Genomic DNA, 19400 nt, shown 5'->3' with positions numbered 1-19400 from the left:
ATTATTTATTAATGTTTTCTGTTCCATTTTTATGCTTACAGAATAAAAAAAACCATACAGTAGGTATTGAACCTTAGCCGTCAGCTTGATAGTCCGTTACCTTCGCTGCTGCGATACGCCGCTTCGTTGAATACCTTTCTTACTAACTCGTATACTTATGTCGGCTCTTTTTTTTAGACCGTTTTTTCTCGAAAACGAAGAGGTATTGCGTTGTATGCTATTACCATGAGTTATTGGTAGTCAAGTACTATTAACTCCATAAGTTTCATTCCAAACCGTTTCCCGGTCGATGCGTCCTCCCCTTGTTAGTTGCACTAGTATTAACGATTTTGGAGCGGCTAATATGCTGGTTTCAGTAGCAATACTGTCAGCATTGTTTCAGAACATAGCTTATAAATAACAGTTTTTATATATGACAAATCGAAAATCGATTTTTTATTAAAAGAATCGATTTACGTAAAATTCGAATTGATAATAATCGATTAAAAATAATCGATTTTCGTTGATAAAAGATCGATTTCCTGAAAAATCAATTTGAAATCAAACATCCTTACCGTAGCCCAAGTGGCTACATGCTTGTTCTATTTGACGAAGAAAAAATTCTCTTTCACCACGATAATGCACCAACTCACACGTTTGCAATTGCCATGGCTAAAATTATCGAATTACGCTACGAACTGCTCCCTCATCCATCCTATTCTCCACATTTTCTTTGCAACTTCTTTCTTTTTGCAAACATGAAGAAATGACTCGATGGAAAAACATTCGCATCAAACGAGAAAGTCATCGCTAAAACAAACGCCTGCAGAATTTGAGAAATCGTATCTTTTGAAAGGCTTACAGAAGTTAGAAATCCGTTGAGCAAAGTATATTGAACTAAAAAGAGATTATATCGAAAAATAAATCGAATTTCGATAAAAAAAATTCTTTCATTTCTTTCATTTCAAAGTCACTAATTTAGCAAACAGCCCTCGTACAAAGATAAATCAATAATGATCTGCACTGTATTTTTTTATTTCTCTAATTTATTAGAACAGTATAGAATGTACATTTGCATTATTCCCTTGTTTTTAATGTACTTATTCTAACATTCTATATTCATTCTACATTCATCGATTGTGTATACCTTTGGACAAAAATGTTTTTAGTTTGTTCCTTATCCATGTATACACTGCTTTTTGCACATGTTGATTTATGGTAAATCGACCTCTTAAAGCATCTTTAAATGAACCAAATAGATAGCGATTGCTCCAAGGAAGCAAGATCTAGATCTGGATATACAAGATGCTCCAATATTTCGAAACGCAGTTCCTCAAGCGTTTGAATAATGTGGACGGTAGTACTTGCATTGTCATATAACAACAAAACATCTTTCAACAATAGATCTCGACGTTTGGTTCGAATTGCAGACTTCAGTTTGTCACACAGCATTTCATTGTAACATGCACAGTGTATTATTAACCCTTTTACTACCTGTTTGCTCCACTTAAAGATATCTTAAGTTATCAATTTGCCATAGACCAACATGTGAAAGAAGCGGTGCATATTACATGGCTGAGAAACAAACTAAAAACAGTTTTCTGAAAGTGTACAAGCTTGTAGGACGCTAAAACAAATGCATTAAAAAATAAAAGGATTATGTTAAAAAATGATGCAATCTCTGTACGTTTTCTAATGCACGTTCTCTACTATTGTTCTAATAAATTATAGAAATGGAAATAAAGGACGGATAATTATTAACTCACCTTCGTAATTAAGTCGACTTTAGGTTTACATCAATTTACTTATTCGTTATATTATTATTTAAATTTACCTGAAAGGTGCTACACCAGTTGGGAAGTTATGCGTTTCTGCTGTAAAAATAAGATGTTGCTTGATATCTTGTAAATGAAAATTACTGCTTTCGTAAGTTTTGGTAGGACGTAGGACGGCAACTTGAAATCCATCAATCGCACTGCTGTTATCGCTGAATTTAATCACATTGTTCGGATTCGAATAATTCTGTGTATCTATGATCATATCGATCAAAGATTGTTGTTTCTCAATACCATCCAAAACGATCCGTCCTTTAAAGAACCAATGACGACTATGCTCACTATTTGATTGAGCAAGATCAAAACATTCCACACTAGTTGGATTACGTTTCATTTTCGATCGAAACAATTCCGTATAAAAGTCTAAGTCCCAATCATCAAATGCTAAGCCTGCAGAATAAAATAACAAAAAGAATAATAGAATTGTAGTATATTAGCGATATATTATGTAAAATAATATTTAATATATTAAAAAGTTACGATATTTTTAATTATCCCAGATAATAAACATTGATTATCAATCAATTTATAGCAAAAATGTTAACGGTGATGAAATGTCGCATGGTATACTGTTATAAAAAATAAGTATCAAGATATTTATAAAGTATATATCAAAAGCTAAACAATCATTAAAAATATACACATAAAAAAATTATTAAATTATAAATTAAATTATAAATTTTTCTTCAATTGTATGCATGTGTATACATACATACATACGTGCATGCGTGCGTGCGTGCGTGCGTATGTGCGTATGTGTGTGAAAAATAATGAAGAACATTATTCTCTAAAACAGAGCTGGCCACAATCTACACATTTCGGGCGAAATTCAGTAGATGACGCCTACCGTCCCCTTCGCACCGCTCCGCGCTCAGTGGCTAGGGCGACGATCGTGATGCACTCAGTTGCTGTATAAGAAATCGGCTGAGGCGTACCCTTGCGACATATTATCATTAAAATTGTTTCCTCGTTTAATAATCACTTTAAAATAAATATGTCTACGTGTTTTATAAATATATATATATATATACATATATATATATATTATATTAATACATATTATATTATATATATATATATTACATATATATATATGTGTGTATGTGTGTGTGCGCATACGCATATATATATATACACATATATAATGCATAAACTTATATATATTTGAAAGTAATTATTAAGAGAGGAAAAAATTATATATATATATATATAAATAGTTAATGTATTGATATATAATAAAACAATATAATAAAACAATGTATAGTGTACAATGTATAATAAAACAATGTATAATTAAAAAAATTACATCATTAAAAAAGGTATAATTAAAGAATTATTGCAATAGATTTCACCCTTGAGATGCTATTACTGATGCGTTTTTTTTAAAGTGGTTTCGCCAGTAGGCTTATTCCACTAAATAACAAAGACGAAATACGATAAAATATATGGCTCGGCAGGAAAACAAAATTTTAGAGCAAAGAGTACGCCGAAGAGGCGAAATTACGTACAAATCTCTAAGACGTAGATAAGACGAATGATACAATGAGTAACAGAGATTTTAAAACCTCGCTGACTTATTTATTCAAAAAAGCTGTTTTTCAAACTTATCATTGCTTTTGCACCATCAGTGACTATAGCCGAACATTTGGAGAAATCGATGTCAAACTTTTGTAGAATTTGGCTAACAGCCTTAAAGATCTTAATACCTGTTGTTCTCCCATGTAATGATACAAAGTCTAAGAACTTCTCGACATATGAAACATCGTTTTACATATGATTTGAGCAAAAATACATAGTTGACTCACATGCCGATATTGGTGCTCTCATCAATATAGAATGAATAATACGAATAAGACGCTAATGAATATTTTAATTTCTTTTCTAAAGATGAATCCGTGAATCATCTATCCATTTTACAAATTTTACAGATTTAATGGAATGCTTGCAGCTTCTAAAGTCATCGAATCTCCAAACGATTTGACCGCTGCAATGAGCCATTTCTTCCTTTGTAAATTTTCCTTTGTTAAAGAACTTGGAATTTTTTGCAATGAAATTTGATATCGCATATGACGCGATAAGGGCTTTCGTTGAACATTGAAAATTCTCGACATTCATATTACGACTTTCTTCATGAACCAATTTTAATCCTTCAAATATATTACGTCTCTCCTCATCCACATAGTTTGAATATTCTACTTACTTATACACTCTCTCTACAAACACGCACTAGACCTTTAACGTGTTCAATTGTTTGAACAGACCTCTGTTGCTGACCGATATGCAGTTGTTTTACAGTCTGTCTGTTTCCACAATCTGTACGAGAGTCTGCTCGTTAAAGGTCTCTTGCAAGAATACAGACAGTTTGGCAATTTTATCTCAAGTTTTACTGTGATTTTATGTCTCTGCTTTGGTGTAGTCTTCTGGATTTCTCTGGATAGAATAGGAACAATGGATAGGAATCAAAAGTTCGAGCAAATTTTTGATAAGGTATGGGAGAAAATTTTCTTCGCTTATATTTCCGATAGAGAGTCATCTGTCTTTTATATGGTTTTCAACCACCGATTATTAAAAAATATTCCCTTTATAGACATTATAATATTCAATATTCTCAGGAGTATTCAAAATATGTGGACGAGGAGAAATAAAATATAACTGAGGCATTAAAATTATAAAGAAAATCGCGATTTAAATGTCGAGAATATTCCATCTTCTACGAAAGCCCTTACCGCGTCATATGCAATATCACATCTCATCGCAAAAAAATCTAAGCCGTTTAGTGAAGGGGAATTTGTAAAGGAATGCCTCATCGCAGCAGTCGAATCGTTTGGAGATTCGATAACTTTAGAAGAAGCTGCAAGCATTCCTTTAAATCGTAAAATCGTGAAATCACGGATTAATGATATTGCGCTATTTTTAGAGGAGAGATTAAAAATTGTATTAGCGTCTTATTCTTATTATTCTTTATGTCTCGATGAAAGCACCGATAATCGACATGTGAGTCAACTGAGTATTTTTGCTCGATTCGTACAAAACGATTTTTCATATGTCGAGGAGCTTTTAAATTTTGTATCATTGCATAGTAGAACAACAGGTGTAGAGATCTTCAAGGCTGTTAGCCAATGTCTACAAAAGTTTGACATCGATTTCTCCAAATGTTCGGCTGTAGTCACCGATGGCGCAAAAGCAATGATAGGTTTAAAAAACGGGTTCTTCGGACATTTGAAGCAGCGAAATTTCAAATTCCCTGTTATTCATTGTATAATTCATCAAGAAGCGTTATGTGGGAAAGATATTAAACTAAGTAGCGCCATGAAAACGGTTACAAAAATTATTAATTTAATTAAAGGTGGCCAAAAATTTCTTTCTCATCATAAATTCCAACACTTTCTCGAAGAGCATAACGCAACTTACACAGATGTTCCTTTATATTGTGAAGTGCGATGGCTCAGTGCAGAAAAATGTCTTGAAAAATTCTTCGCAATAAGAAAGAAGATATTCCTTTTTTTGCAAGACGAATATCCCATAAAATTGGACGAATTTAGATTTTTCTTCGAAGATTTAGACTTGCTTAGTGAGCTTGCTTTAATAACTGATTTAACAAATCATTTAAATATTCTAAATTTAAAGCTGCAAAAGTCCAATCAAACAATTACGCAATTAGTTGTATCGATGCTTTCCGCAGAAAATTGCTGCTCCTTAAAAATCAGTTGCAAAGTAATGTTCTTCACTTTTCCCTTCTTGCCAAATTCTCTTTGAAGAACACGGCACAAATTGTAATTTTCCAAAGCAACTGAATATTATTCAATCTTTAATTGATCAATTTGATGGGCGTTTTTCTGACTTTGAAAGTTTAAGACAAGATTTAATCCTATTTAGCAATCCTCTTATCCCGCAAATCGAGGAAAGCCTATTTCTTCAGGAAGAATTGTACGATTTGCAATGCGATATTTCTTTGAAATCCCGATTAGAAAAGGAGACCGAGTTTTTCAAAATTTTAGATTCTTCATCTTATCCACATTTTAGAGATTTTGGTCTCCGAATTTTTTCTATGTTTGAGTCCACATATTTATGCGAATGCTCCTTCTCAAGAATGAAATTGACAAAAACGGATAAACGTTCTTCTCTAAATGATACATCACTTTCTTCGTTGATGCGAGCTAGTTCTTCTAAAATGTCTGTGGATATATCATCTATAGTAGAGTCTAAACGACCCAAGACATGCTAGTTTATTTCTTCCTAAATATGATCCTAAATATGAAAGAGATTTACCTCTTTTTATCTAGTTTTCCTGCCGAGCCATACATTTTATCGTATTTTGTCTTCATTATTTACTGGAATAGGCCTACTAAGGAAACCACTTTAAAAAAACGCATCAACAATAGTACCTCATAGTTGATGTGGAAATCTATTATAATAGCTCTTTAATTATATTTTTTTTAATGATGTCATTCTTTTAATTATACATTGTAATTAATTATATATATATATATATATATATAATATATATATGTATTAAACACGTAAACATATATATTTTAAAGTGGTTATTAAACGAGGAAACAATTTTAATGATAATATGATCCACCAGCTGATTTCTTATACAGCGACGGGCCTGAGCGCATCGCGATCGTCGCTCTAGCCGCTGAGCGCGGAGCGGTGCGAAGGGGACGGTAGGCGTCACCTACTGAATTTCGCCCGAAATGTGCAGATTGTGGCCAGCTCTGCTCTAAAATAAACAGTTTATAAATCTTCTCTTTGATTTAGGAGACTTAAAAGATAAATATTTATAAAATATTTTTAATGTAAGAAATTTTTATCAGAAATCAATAAATAATTGATCTATTGTTGTCTTTCTTCAAATAAAAAGTCATCATTTTATCACCATTATTTTTATTGATATCTACACAATCTGTCCCAGATACGATGAGACTGGTTCCATCAATGTTCTTAGCGCAGCGACATCTATGAGTGAATAATGGTAGGTGAATATTCTACCCTTCATCTGCTTAACCTCAAAATTTGAGCGAATTCGGTTGATATTTCACTGTGGTTTGACATTTTATGTAAAGTCACTTTGTGTACATCGTCGAAAAACCAACATGGAACAAAGAGCGAATATTAAATTTTGTTTTAAATTGGGTAAAAGTGGTGCAGAAACGTACGAAACGCTAAAAAATGTGTACGGGGATGAATGTATGTCCCGTGCACAGGTTTTCCGTTGATTTGGCCGATTCCGTGACGGTCGTGAGGACCTTGCAGACGATGACCGAGCACCGCCGCCAAAAACCACTCGCAATGAAGAAAACATTGAGAAAGTCAAAGAAATTCTTCGAAGCGACCGCTGTGTGTCTGCGAGATTCATCGAAGAAGAAACTGGGATACCGAAAAGCACAGTCTATCGAATTTTGACCGAAGATTTGCAAACGGCAAACGGAAGGTCTGTGCGCGCTTTGTGCCACACACTCTGACAGACGACCAAAAAGATTGGAGAGTTCAGCATTGCAAAGACATGTTAAAAATGTCCCGAAGGAATCCGACAAGTATGTCAGCCATTGTAACTGGTGATGAAACGTGGTGTTTTCAATACGAGCCAAAAACAAAACGTCAGAGTGCGGCATGGAAGTCACCAGAAGAGCCAAAAGAGAAAAAATTACGCTTTCAGAAGAGCAAAATCAAGAAAATGCTGACCGTTTTCTTCGATTCAAAGGGAATTGTTCACAGTGAATTCGTCCCAGAAGGTCAGACGGTGAACGCAGAATGTTATCTGGGAGTTCTACAACGATTGTGGGCCAGAATTCGACGAGTTCGACCGGAATATCGAGAGCCAGGCAGTTGGTTTTTGTTGCACGATAATGCACCATCGCACAAAGGCATCATGGTACGTGAATTCTTGACCAAAAAAGGCATCATTATCATTATTATATTAAAGGCATTGTTATCGATTATCCACCGTATTCATCTGATTTGGCTCCGTGCGACTTCTGGCTATTTCCCAAACTGAAATTGGCGAACTGAAATTGGCGATGAAAGGAAATCGTTTCGATACCATCTCGATCATCCAAAAGACTTCGACCGCCATACTAAAGGCCATTCCAGCCGATGAGTACAAAAAATGTTTCGAAAAATTTGTTGAACGTTTCCAGCGCTGTATTGACTCAGAAGGAGACTATTTTGAATAAACAAGAATAAAAGATCAAAATAATAAACACTTTGTATTTTTTTAGACCAGTCTCATTGGATCTGAGACAGACTGTGTATGTCGTGAGGTAACCAATCAAATTGGTTCTTTGGGACAAATGCGTCGTAAGTCGCGTCGTCCAAATTAATGAAACGATTTGATTGGTTAACTCCTGACGCACACGGACGATGCAACGCATGACGCACTCAGTGGAATTGTTGAACTGCTGTAACTAGTTGGAATGAGAAAACCTACGTTTGTTTCACTTTAACTTATTGCACCAGTTCAATAGTACAGACAAAACGAACAGGCCTAATACTACAACCGTTTTCTGAATGTTATCGTTTCGTTGTATTAATGGAAAATGGATTGCAATCTTAGTGATGCATGTATGCAGGAAAGTGACGACGAAGTGTAAGTATAATTTGATTTATAAAGAAAATGTGATATCCGTACAAAAGTTACCTTTTTAAAAAGAAGTAAAAAAAGACGCCAAGTTCACGCGCTTACCTGTACTAATATAATTGTACAAAAACTAATGCCTCTATAAAAAACACTTATAAAATATATTTTATTTATAAAATAAATCTAAGAACGTTAACATTAACTATTAATATGTAAATTTTTATTTTCTACAAAACAAGTGATATCATAAGGTTAGACGAAGTAAAAATAAAATAAAAATATAAAAGAACTGTACAAAAGTAAATGTTTTTATAAATAAAAAAGAACTGTATAAAAATAAATGTTTTTATAAAAAAATAATTTATTTAAAAAATATAAAAATTCTAAAAATGTTAGAATAAAATATTAATATGTAAACTTTTATTTTCTACAAAAGAAATGATATCACGTAATTAGGCCAAATAAAAAAATAAAATTATATAATAGTAAATGCTATTATTAAAAATTCGCACAAAAAACACTTGGCATGCCCAAGTTCAATAAATAATGTAACTCAGTAAAAAGTAATTCAGTAATGTAACTCAGTATGTTAGGGAGCACGCCAAGTGTTTTTTGTGCGAATTTTTAATAATAACATTTACTATTATATAATTATATTTTTTTATTTGGCCCAATTACATGATATTGTTGTGCCCACGCCTTTGGGGAACGTATTGTTCCCACGCTCTTGGGAGAAGACTGTGAAGAAGGCATATAGAGAATGTTTGACAGCTGTTATCGTTGTCAAGGAGTTTGTTTACTAACAACTAGGGAGAGTCGCTCTAGTCCTGTCACGGCGTACGGACGTAAAGCGAATTCGTGCGATTATTTTGAGATTGATTAAGATCCGTTTTTCTTGGCTGTAAATAAAGCTTTTCTCGTTTAGTTTATCCCGAGTTATTTCTTTCACGCGTGGGCACAACATTTGGGGGCTCGTCCGGGATCAATAACGATAGAAATCGTAGACGTGCTCGTGTGTGAAAGTGAAAGAAAAAGAAATGGCTTTGACACATTCGCCGAGGAGGACTCGTGCTCAGACGCCGGCTACCTCAGATGATTCATTACGAGCCGTTCTTCAGGAGTTGCAACAACTAAGGGAGGAACGGCAGCAGGATCAGAGAGAGCAGCTACGAATTCAAAATGAATTAAAAAAACAGCTTGAGGAGTGTGATTCAGCTTTTAAACGCCTGGAAGAAAAACTGGATAAACAGATGAGTCCTTCTAATAATAGTATTTTTGGGAATGAATCTCGTAATGTTATCGATCTCGAAAATTCGAGAATGAATGTTGAAAGAGAACGTATATTTTGTGATGTCAAAGTAAAATCAGATATTTATGATGGGACGGTGCCTTTAAAAGAGTTCCTTGCACAATTTTCTCTAATATCGCAAGCTAATGGTTGGAATGATTCCGCGAAAACAGTAGCTTTGGCTTCTTGTTTAAGAGGGAAAGCACGAACAGTTCTTTTAAATATAAATGATTTAAAAAAGATAACTTTTAATGAAATAAAAGCAAAATTGGAATTACAATTTGGAGAGGGTGAATTAATGCAAAATTATTATTCGCAATTTACAAATCGAAAGATACTTGCGGGAGAAGATTATGCAACTCTTGGTGCAGATTTAGAGCGTCTTTCGAGAGAAGCTTATCCAGAATGTTCTTTTGAAGTTCGCGAAAAGATTGCTTGTGCACAATTCATTGCTGCAATTTCGGATAATTTTATTAAGCGTTCGCTTTTGACAGAAGGAATAGTTTCACTTAAAGCGGCCATAGAACGAGCAAAGATTTTACAATCAATAAATAAAAACTGTTTTTCACGGAAAATAAAAGAACAGAAAGTCACGGGAGTTTTCTGTCGTTTTGAAGAAAAAGGAAATGGATATAAGAAGGGAAAGGAATTTGAAAGAGTTGAAGCACGAAGAAATTTTAAAACGAGTAAGAATAAAGAAAGGGAATGTTGGCAATGCGGTGGAGTAGGACATTTTCGTTCAGAATATCCGACATTGCAGCAAAAGGAAAACTAAATTTTGCCGAGCTTCGCGGAGCTGGTTCGGTAAAAAGGATTCAGGCTCCGTTTTATAAGCGCAAAATTGATAAAAACATGTATAATATTTGTGGAAAATTGAATGATAAAATGTTTCTTAGTAATTATTGTTGTTTCAGGGGCTTGTTAAATAATACAACTTGTTCTTTTAAAATTGACACAGGTTCCGATGTCTCGATTATAAGTTCTAGGAAGGTAATACCTTTGAAATTGAGTCCGATAGGTTCTGTTAATTTATTTTACCCTACAGGAGAAAGAGTTCAGGTTCATTCACAGGTTGTTGCTACCGTTACTTTGGGGAAGTTTTGTGTACAATTATGTTTTTATGTAGCTGATATAAATAATGATTGTATTTTAGGAAGAGATTTTCTTTTAAAAACAGGTTTAGTAGATGGATTGTTTGAAAGGGCTCTTGGAATCTCAAAGAATGGTTTTGGAAAACAAGAATTAATTTGTTCTAGAATAGAGAAACATTCTATTCAATTTCCTGAATTACTTAGAGAAATTCATGAACAAAGTTCTAAACATTTGAATTTTTCACAAAAAAAGATTTTCTCAGAGTTTCTTATTCAATTTCAAGATTTATTTGCTGAAAATGTTATACCTGGTAATTGTGATATTCTTTGTCATCATATTAAACTTTTAGGTTCCAATCCTATTAAGCAGACTCCTCGTCGTATTCCTATTCATTTACAAGAAGAAGTTTATAAAATTATAGAAGATATGAAAGCTCAAAAGGTAATAGAAGAATCCAATAGCCCTTGGATTTCTCCGGCTGTAATGGTAAAAAAAAAAGATGGTTCTATAAGATTTTGTCTAGATTATAGAAAATTAAATGCAGTAACCATCAAGGATTCATATCCACTTCCAAGAATTGATCAAATTTTAGATTGTTTAGCTGAGAATTCATGGTTTTGTACTCTTGATTTAAAGAGTGGTTATTGGCAGGTAGGGTTAGCTCCTGAGGATCGGGAAAAAACTGCTTTTTCTATAGGAAACGGTTTATGGCAGTTTACAGTGATGCCGTTCGGACTTTGTAACGCTCTTGCCACTTTTGAACGTTTAATGGAAAAAGTGTTATCAGGTTTAATTTGTAAAAAATGTTTCGTTTTCTTGGACGATATAATTGTTTTTGGAAAGAATTTTGAAGAAATGATTTCTAATTTAAAAGCAGTTTTTCTGCGGTTACAATCCGCAAATCTTAAGGTAAATCCAAAGAAATGTGAATTTTTAAGGAAAAAGATCAAATACTTGGGTCATGTGATTTCTGCTGAGGGAGTTGCTACAGATCCTGATAAGATTTCTGTTCTTAAAGATTGGCCAATTCCTAAGACACGGAAACAAGTGCGAAGTTTTTTAGGATTTTGCTCGTATTATCGGAAATTTATTAAAGATTTTTCTCTTTTAGCCAAGCCTTTATTTAGATTGACGGAGGAAAATAGAAAATTTTCTTGGTCAACAGAATGTCAGTTGGCATTTCAGGAGTTAAAACGTGTGATGACTTCTTCTCCAATTTTATCTTTTCCTTCTGGAGAAGGTCAATTTATTCTTGACACTGATGCTTCAAATCATGGCATTGGAGCAGTTCTTTCACAGCTTCAGGAAGGAAAAGAGAAAGTTATTGCTTTTTATAGTCGAGTTTTTAGTAAAGTAGAACAGAATTACTGTGTAACTCGTCGGGAACTTCTTGCTGTGGTAGATGCTGTACAATCTTTTCATCATTATTTATATGGAAGGAAGTTTTTAGTAAGAACAGATCATGTTTCTTTACGATGGTTAACTTCATTTAAAAATTTGGAAGGGCAGTTGGCAAGATGGTTAGAACATTTGCAGCAATATGATTTTGACATTAATTATCGTAGCGGGAAATTACACAAAAATGCAGATTTTCTCTCTCGACGTCCTTGTTTGGAAACTTCTTGTCGTTATTGTTATAAAGTAGAATCACGGGAGGAATCTTTTAAAGAAAATATTATAGGATTTATTTCTCTAGAAACAGATAATTTACAAGAATGGCGTGATTTTCAGCTTCAGGATTCAGTGTTGGCACAAATTCATCAAGCTAAAGAGATTGATAAAAGGCCTTCTTGGCAGGCTGTTGCTCCTATGGAGATTTCTTCTAAGATTTATTGGTCTCAATGGGAAGCTGTAGTTGTTTAAATGGTGTCTTATATAAAAAATGGGAATCTCCTAATTTATTAAACCATGTTTATCAAATTTTAGTTCCTCGGGAGAAGGTTTCGGAGGTGTTGGAAGAAGCTCATGATTCACCTTCCGGTGGTCATTTTGGAATTAATAAAACTTTACAAAGGATACGTAAACGTTTTTATTGGGCAACTTGCAAGAGAGACGTAGAGGATTGGTGTGCTTCTTGCAAAATTTGTATAGCTAAGAAAGGTCCTTCTGAAAAAGGGAAATCTCCTCTTCAGGTGTATAATGTAGGTGCTCCTTTTGAAAGAATACAAGTTGATATTTTAGGTCCTCTTCCTACCACTCTTAATGGAAATCGGTATGTGCTCGTTGTGCTAGATTGTTTTACTAAATGGCCAGAGGCTATTCCTTTGAAAAATAAAAGAGCAACCACTGTTGCTAAGTTTCTAGTTGAACAAGTATTTTCTCGACATGGAATTCCTTTAGAATTACATACTGATCAAGGAAAGAATTTTGAGTCACGATTAATTCTTGAGATGTCTCATATTTTAGGAATCAGGAAAACTCGTACTACACCTCTTCATCCTCAGTCAGATGGACAAGTTGAACGTCAACATAGAACAATTTTAAATTATTTGGCGAAATATATTTCTGATAATCAACGAGATTGGGATAAATGGTTTTCTTTGTTTCTACTGGCTTTTCGTTCCTCTAAACATGAAGTAACTGGAATTTCTCCAGCCGAAATGTATCTTGGTCAGGATCTTCGTTTACCTTTAGATCTTCTTCGAGGTCGGCCTCCCTCAGTTAAAGAAAAAGAAGAAGAAAAGTACACTATTAAATTAAGGAAAAAACTGGATGAAATTCATCGTTTTGCTAGACGTCGTCTTCAAATTAGGTCTCAAAATACCAAATCTTGGTATGATCAACGTTCTAGGCAAGTGACATTTGAACAAGGTCAAAAGGTTTGGTTTTTCAATCCTCGTCGTACAATAGGAAAAGCTCCGAAATTGCAAAGTTCTTGGGAAGTACCTTTTATAATTATAAAGAAACTTAGTGATGTCGTGTTTTGTATAGGCAAATCTTTCAAACATAAAAGAAAAGTGGTTCATGCAGATCGTTTGGCTCCTTTTCGAGAAAGAGATATTAAATAAAATTAAAAGAATCAATACGTGTATATACATATACTTGTTTGTTTTCTTTTCCTTTTTCAGAATTTTCCATTCCTCTTTCCTTTTCCGTTTTCCGAGTCGCTGACGTCTTTTTCCACTGAGATCCGTTAAGGACCGCCCTCCCCACGGTTTTTGACTGTGGTTTTTCTGTGAGGCTTTGGGTGAATACCGGGTCGGGGATTAGGGGTTCTTTTAAAGAACGTCGGGTCCACGGGTTATATCCCCCCCTTATCCGAAGAAGAAGCTGAAGAGCGGTGAGCTGAGACTTCGAGAGTCACGTCGACAACTTTTCGGCCTGGTAGCTGTTGGGACAAGAGATGGCGTAGTCAAGAGAACCTGAGACAGCAGTCCAGGTTGTGACAAAGGATCGCCAAAGGTGCCCTGGAGCAACAAAGATGGCGTGAAATTTTGGAGATAGACTTGAAGAAGAGCATCACGAACAACTTTTTCCATGGGATTGTCGGGACGACAATTTTGGAAGAGAAGGGACAGTGTTGTGCCCACGCCTTTGGGGAACGTATTGTTCCCACGCTCTTGGGAGAAGACTGTGAAGAAGGCATATAGAGAATGTTTGACAGCTGTTATCGTTGTCAAGGAGTTTGTTTACTAACAACTAGAGTGGAGAGTCGCTCTAGTCCTGTCACGGCGTACGGACGTAAAGCGAATTCGTGCGATTATTTTGAGATTGATTAAGATCCGTTTTTCTTGGCTGTAAATAAAGCTTTTCTCGTTTAGTTTATCCTGAGTTATTTCTTTCACGCGCGGGTACAACAATATCATTTCTTTTGTAGAAAATAAAAGTTTATCATATTAATATTTTATTCTCACGTTTTTAGAATTTTTATATTTTTTAAATAAAATATTTTTTTATAAAAACATTAATTTTTGTACAGTTCTTTTTTATTTATAAAAACATTTACTTTTGTACAGTTCTTCTTTATTTTTATTTTATTTTTAGTTTTATTTTATATTTTACTCTAACCTCATGATATCACTTGTTTTGTAGAAAATAGAAATTTACATATTAATACTTAATGTTAATGTTCTTAGATTTATTTTATAAATAAAATATATTTTATAAGTGGTTTTTATAGAGGTATATATATACGTACACATTATAAAATCTTATAAATTCTATTTCATTGTGAACTTCCGTTTAATTATCAATAAAACAAGTTATTTGTAATTATAAGCCAATCACGTTTTCCAACTAATTATTCTCAATAAAAATTCTCCCTTCCCTCAATTGTCGATCATGGTCCTATCCCATGTAAAAGGATTCAGTTTCTTGACCTAAATAAAGGACCACCGACGTACGTCCGCGCCAGATAAAGGGGTCACTCCGATCCTTGATCTGCAGCGCAGACTTGCGAGTACGTCGGAGCTTATGAAAGCAAGCGTCAAGTTACGTTCCTCCTCCAGAACGTAACATAAATGGGAACCCCTATTTTTCATTACTGTTTTTTTCTACCAATTAATATGAACAATTTTTGTCTAAAACGTTTTTTTATTTGCCTAATATTTTTTGAGATATTTGAAGAAAACTTGATAACTTTTTCAATATTTAACTTACGATATCTCTCTAATTATTTGTCGGAAGAAAAAGTAATACAATACTTTCTTGCTTTATTTAGTCTCAAGAATATATTGTTACAAGAGTGCCCTGAGTTTTGTTAATTTGATGATTTTGGAATTTCCCAAAGTCAGTAAGTTAACAAAAGTCAGGGCGCTATTGTAACAATATATTCTTAAGACTAAATAAAGCAAGAAAGTCTAGTATCACTTTTTCTTCCGACAAGTAGTTAGCAAGATGTCGTAAGTTAAATATTGAAAAAGTTATCAAGTTTTTCTCAAATATCTCAAAAAATATGAGGCAAATAAAAAAACGTTTTAGACAAAAGTTGTTCAAATTAATTAATAGAAAAAACAGTGTAATAAAAAATAGGGGTTCCTATTTAAAAAATGCAAGTTGATTTCCAAATGACCTTGAAAATAGAGGTTAAGTTCAAAGTCAAGGTCATCATAAGGTAGCTCACTTAAATCCCTACAATTCTACTTTTATTCAGATCATTTTTCTTGAAACTTCAATACTGAAGAGGTATTAGAGTGGTCCGTTATTTTTGTGACTCCCCGTATAACACTTATATCAATTTCGATCCTTTCTGCTCTAACAAGCTTTCTTGTCCATACTGAAAGACATTCTAACCTCGCAACAGGTTATGGGCTCAGAGTGATCAGAAGGTCGAGTTTTATTCAAGTTGGAGAAAATTGTTTGCATGCCGAGAAAACTGTAAGCATATGCGCTTGTGAACGAATTGTTGTCATCGGCTTTTTTTGTCTGGATTCGATTCGAAGTTAACATGCTGTCGTCTACGCCGAAATAACCATGGACAAAGTTCCTGTCACGAAGTTCAATGGATCAGATTTTGGACTCTGGAAGTATTAGACGTCGATCTACCTCGAATATTATCACTTGTATGATGTTGTATTTGGTAAAGTAGCAAGGTCGCAGACAAATTCACAAAGCTGGGATACAATCGACAAGAAAGCTAAGTATATACTGACTCAGTCGCTTGAGCTACAACAGTTATGTCATGTTGTAAACTGCAAAACCTCAAATGAGATTTGGTCAAAGTCAGAATCTTTGTATGAGCAAAAGAATGAAATGTGAGTGTACATTTACTTTTAGCAAGATTCTTCGAGTACAAATTGGATCCGAACAAGATGACAATGTCGGAACATGTCAGCAACGTTGAACAAATGGCTCGATAACTCGAAGATCTTGGTTATAAATAAGATGAAACAACGGTGATTACGAAGATTTTGCACTCGTTACTTTTGTTCCATGATATCAGCTTGGGATTCAGTACCAAGAAATGAACAGATGTTAGCAAATCTGTTACCTCGTCTCATGAAAGAAGAACAACTTGCTCAGAGTTTTGGTGAGCTCAAGGTCAGTGGCGGTGATGAGTCAACTACATTATATGCGAAGAAATCGAAGCATTTCAAGAAATCGAAGCAAGATAAGAAGACATTTGAGGGAAAATACTTCAACTGTGATGAAGAAGGACATACGGCTCGACAGTGCAAGAAACCTAAGCGAGAATCAAAGCAAGCTAACATTGCGTCATACAGTAAGAGATTGTCGTATGGTGATGCATTTATGGCATTGTCTTCATCTCAACGAGAACGTTCGCATGAAGATTGTTGGTTGGCCGATTCAAGAACAAGCAATCATATGACGTTCCGACGAGACTAGTTTGAGATATTTAAACTGATTAATGATAAATCAGTAGTACCGATAATAGTAGGCAACAATGATGTCGCTTATGCGAGTGGCCGCGGTAATATCAGAATTATGTCGACGGTCAACGGAAAAGAACGTGAAAGTACGTTACACGATGTACTCTGGATATCGGATTTGGGTCGTAATCTACTGACAAGTACCACAAGTAACACTACCCAACTGTCACTCATCGATTCCAATAAAATTTGGCATGCACGTAGAACAGTGAAAAATATTGAACACGTATTTTTTTATATCGGCTGACAACGCATTTTAAGGGTGGAAATCACCCTTTGATACATGAGAGCACTATTTCAACCCTTTGTACATGTGATTTCAAACTTGTCTCAAAAGGGCTTTTAGGGTCGCTGATTACGAATCTGGAGATAAAATTACAAAATTCAAGATGGCGGACCCAATATGGCAGACCAAAATTATAAAAAGATGGCTGATTCAAACCAATTTTGGTATCTGGAAGTTTTTGAGGCCTTTAATTATAAATCTGGAGATAAAATTACAAAATTCAAGATCGCGCAATATGATAGATGGCGGAATGTGACACAATATGACAGATCGAAATTGTATCAGTAAAGGAGGATATTGCCTCAGACAATTACATTTACTGAATTTAACAATGAATCGGTATTCAAAATTGACCTGTCGCGTCAGTTTTTATCAGATTAGGAAGTTGGTCTTCCGAAAGATTATTATCCGTCAGTATCCGAGCGGAATATGTAATGATATTCTGACATATCTTGATAAGATAAGATATCTTCCTTGAAACAATCCTATGCTGAATTTTTAAATTATACACCCATTTTGTTGAAGCCGAAAATGATTGACGACATAAATTAACATCTTCTCTCGCCGTGATGGCCCATCTTTCCAAATTTAAATCGTGGATGGGAACACTTTTGTTAGAAGCAGAGTTAAATTGTTCCATAACATATTGTAAAATAAATAATAATTTATCACTTTTCGATCCACCTTCGGCAACATGTGCTTCCTATCTGTATAATTGTCGTTGATTTAAGATTTACTTTCTTGAATCGGTTTTATACTGTTTCAAAGCTCAATCTTTTCTTTTTCCCCGATCGCTAATATTCAACTACTTTCTTCTTATAATTCAAGTCTACCATTTCGTCGAACTTCATATCGTCTTGCGAATCATATTCTGACTCTTCTTCAACTAAAACGGCATCAGGAATTACACTGGGATCATGGAAGCTTAAACAATCATAACTTTCAATAAACACTTAACTATTGATAGCATTTTTCATTAAATCCGCGAGATGAGACATGAACGATTTTTCCTCTTCAGTTATATTTGATTGTATATTATACATAGGATCTTTGAAATAGAGGCGTAATAAATTTAATATTGGGAGTACAAATTAGTTCGGTCCGTTTTTTGTGTAAAAAATGTATTTATTTCAAAACAAAATGATTGAACAGATCAATTAAAATATTTTCCATCGCTTGCTACTACTTTCTCCCATTTCTCAGGCAATTTTCGAATTCCATCTCGAAAAAATGACTCGTCCTATGAGGCGATCCAAGTTTGGAGGCAATTTTCGATTTCTGCGAAAGAAATGAACCGGTGATCTGCCAAATCGTGCTGCATCCTTCGGAACAACCAGTAATCAGAAGGAGCAATGTCCGGGGAATACGGCGGGTGCGGTAAAACATCCCATTTGAGCGTTTCCAAATATTTCTTTACGACTTTTGCGACATGAGGCCGAGCGTTGTCATGAAGAAGAATAACTTTATCATGTCTTTGCCCGTATTCCGGCCGTTTTTCTCACAATGCACGGTTCAAACGAATCAATTGTAATCGATACCGATCGCCTGTAATGGGATCTCCAGGTTTCAGCAGCTCATAGTAAACAACACCCTTTTGGTTCCACCAGATACAGAGCATGATCTTCGAACCATATATGTTCGGCTTTGGTGTTGATGTTGAGGTCGATGGTAACAATTGACCGGGCTTGGAGTAGTATTTTTTCTTCTTGGGGTTGTCGTAGAATATCCACTTCTCATTTCCAGTTACAATCCGATGCAAAAAACCTTTTCTTTGTTGCCTTTGAATCAGCTGCTCGCAAGTGAAAAATCGCCTTTCAACATCTCTCGGTTTCAGTTCATAAGGCACCCAATTTCCTTGCTTTGAATAAATCCCATGTCTCTCAATCGTACGGGAACGGCTTGTTGAGTCACTCCCAATGATTCTGCAAGCTCCTCTTGCGTTTGACTCTGATCTTCTTCGAGTAATGCCTCTAATTATTTGTCCTCGAATTTTTTGGCTGTCGAGAGC

General features: G+C 34.6%; 1 protein-coding gene across 5 annotated transcripts in view; it reads right to left on the bottom strand.

Moving 5' to 3' along the window:
- Positions 1–19400, bottom strand: part of Pfas (phosphoribosylformylglycinamidine synthase) — a 145214-nt gene that overhangs the window by 60046 nt on the left and 65768 nt on the right. For all 5 annotated transcript variants that reach the window (XM_025301586.1, XM_025301585.1, XM_025301587.1 and 2 more), the window contains one exon: positions 1814–2204. In XM_025301586.1, coding sequence (XP_025157371.1) covers positions 1814–2204 — 391 coding nt within the window. The remainder of the gene's footprint in view (positions 1–1813; positions 2205–19400) is intronic.

The sequence above is a fragment of the Harpegnathos saltator genome, unplaced genomic scaffold, assembly GCF_003227715.2.
Source record: "Harpegnathos saltator strain DR-91 unplaced genomic scaffold, Hsal_v8.6 scaffold433, whole genome shotgun sequence".
Classification (NCBI taxonomy): domain Eukaryota; kingdom Metazoa; phylum Arthropoda; class Insecta; order Hymenoptera; family Formicidae; genus Harpegnathos; species Harpegnathos saltator.
Note: the sequence above shows the minus strand (reverse complement) of the source record. Positions and strands in the feature narration are given on the sequence as shown.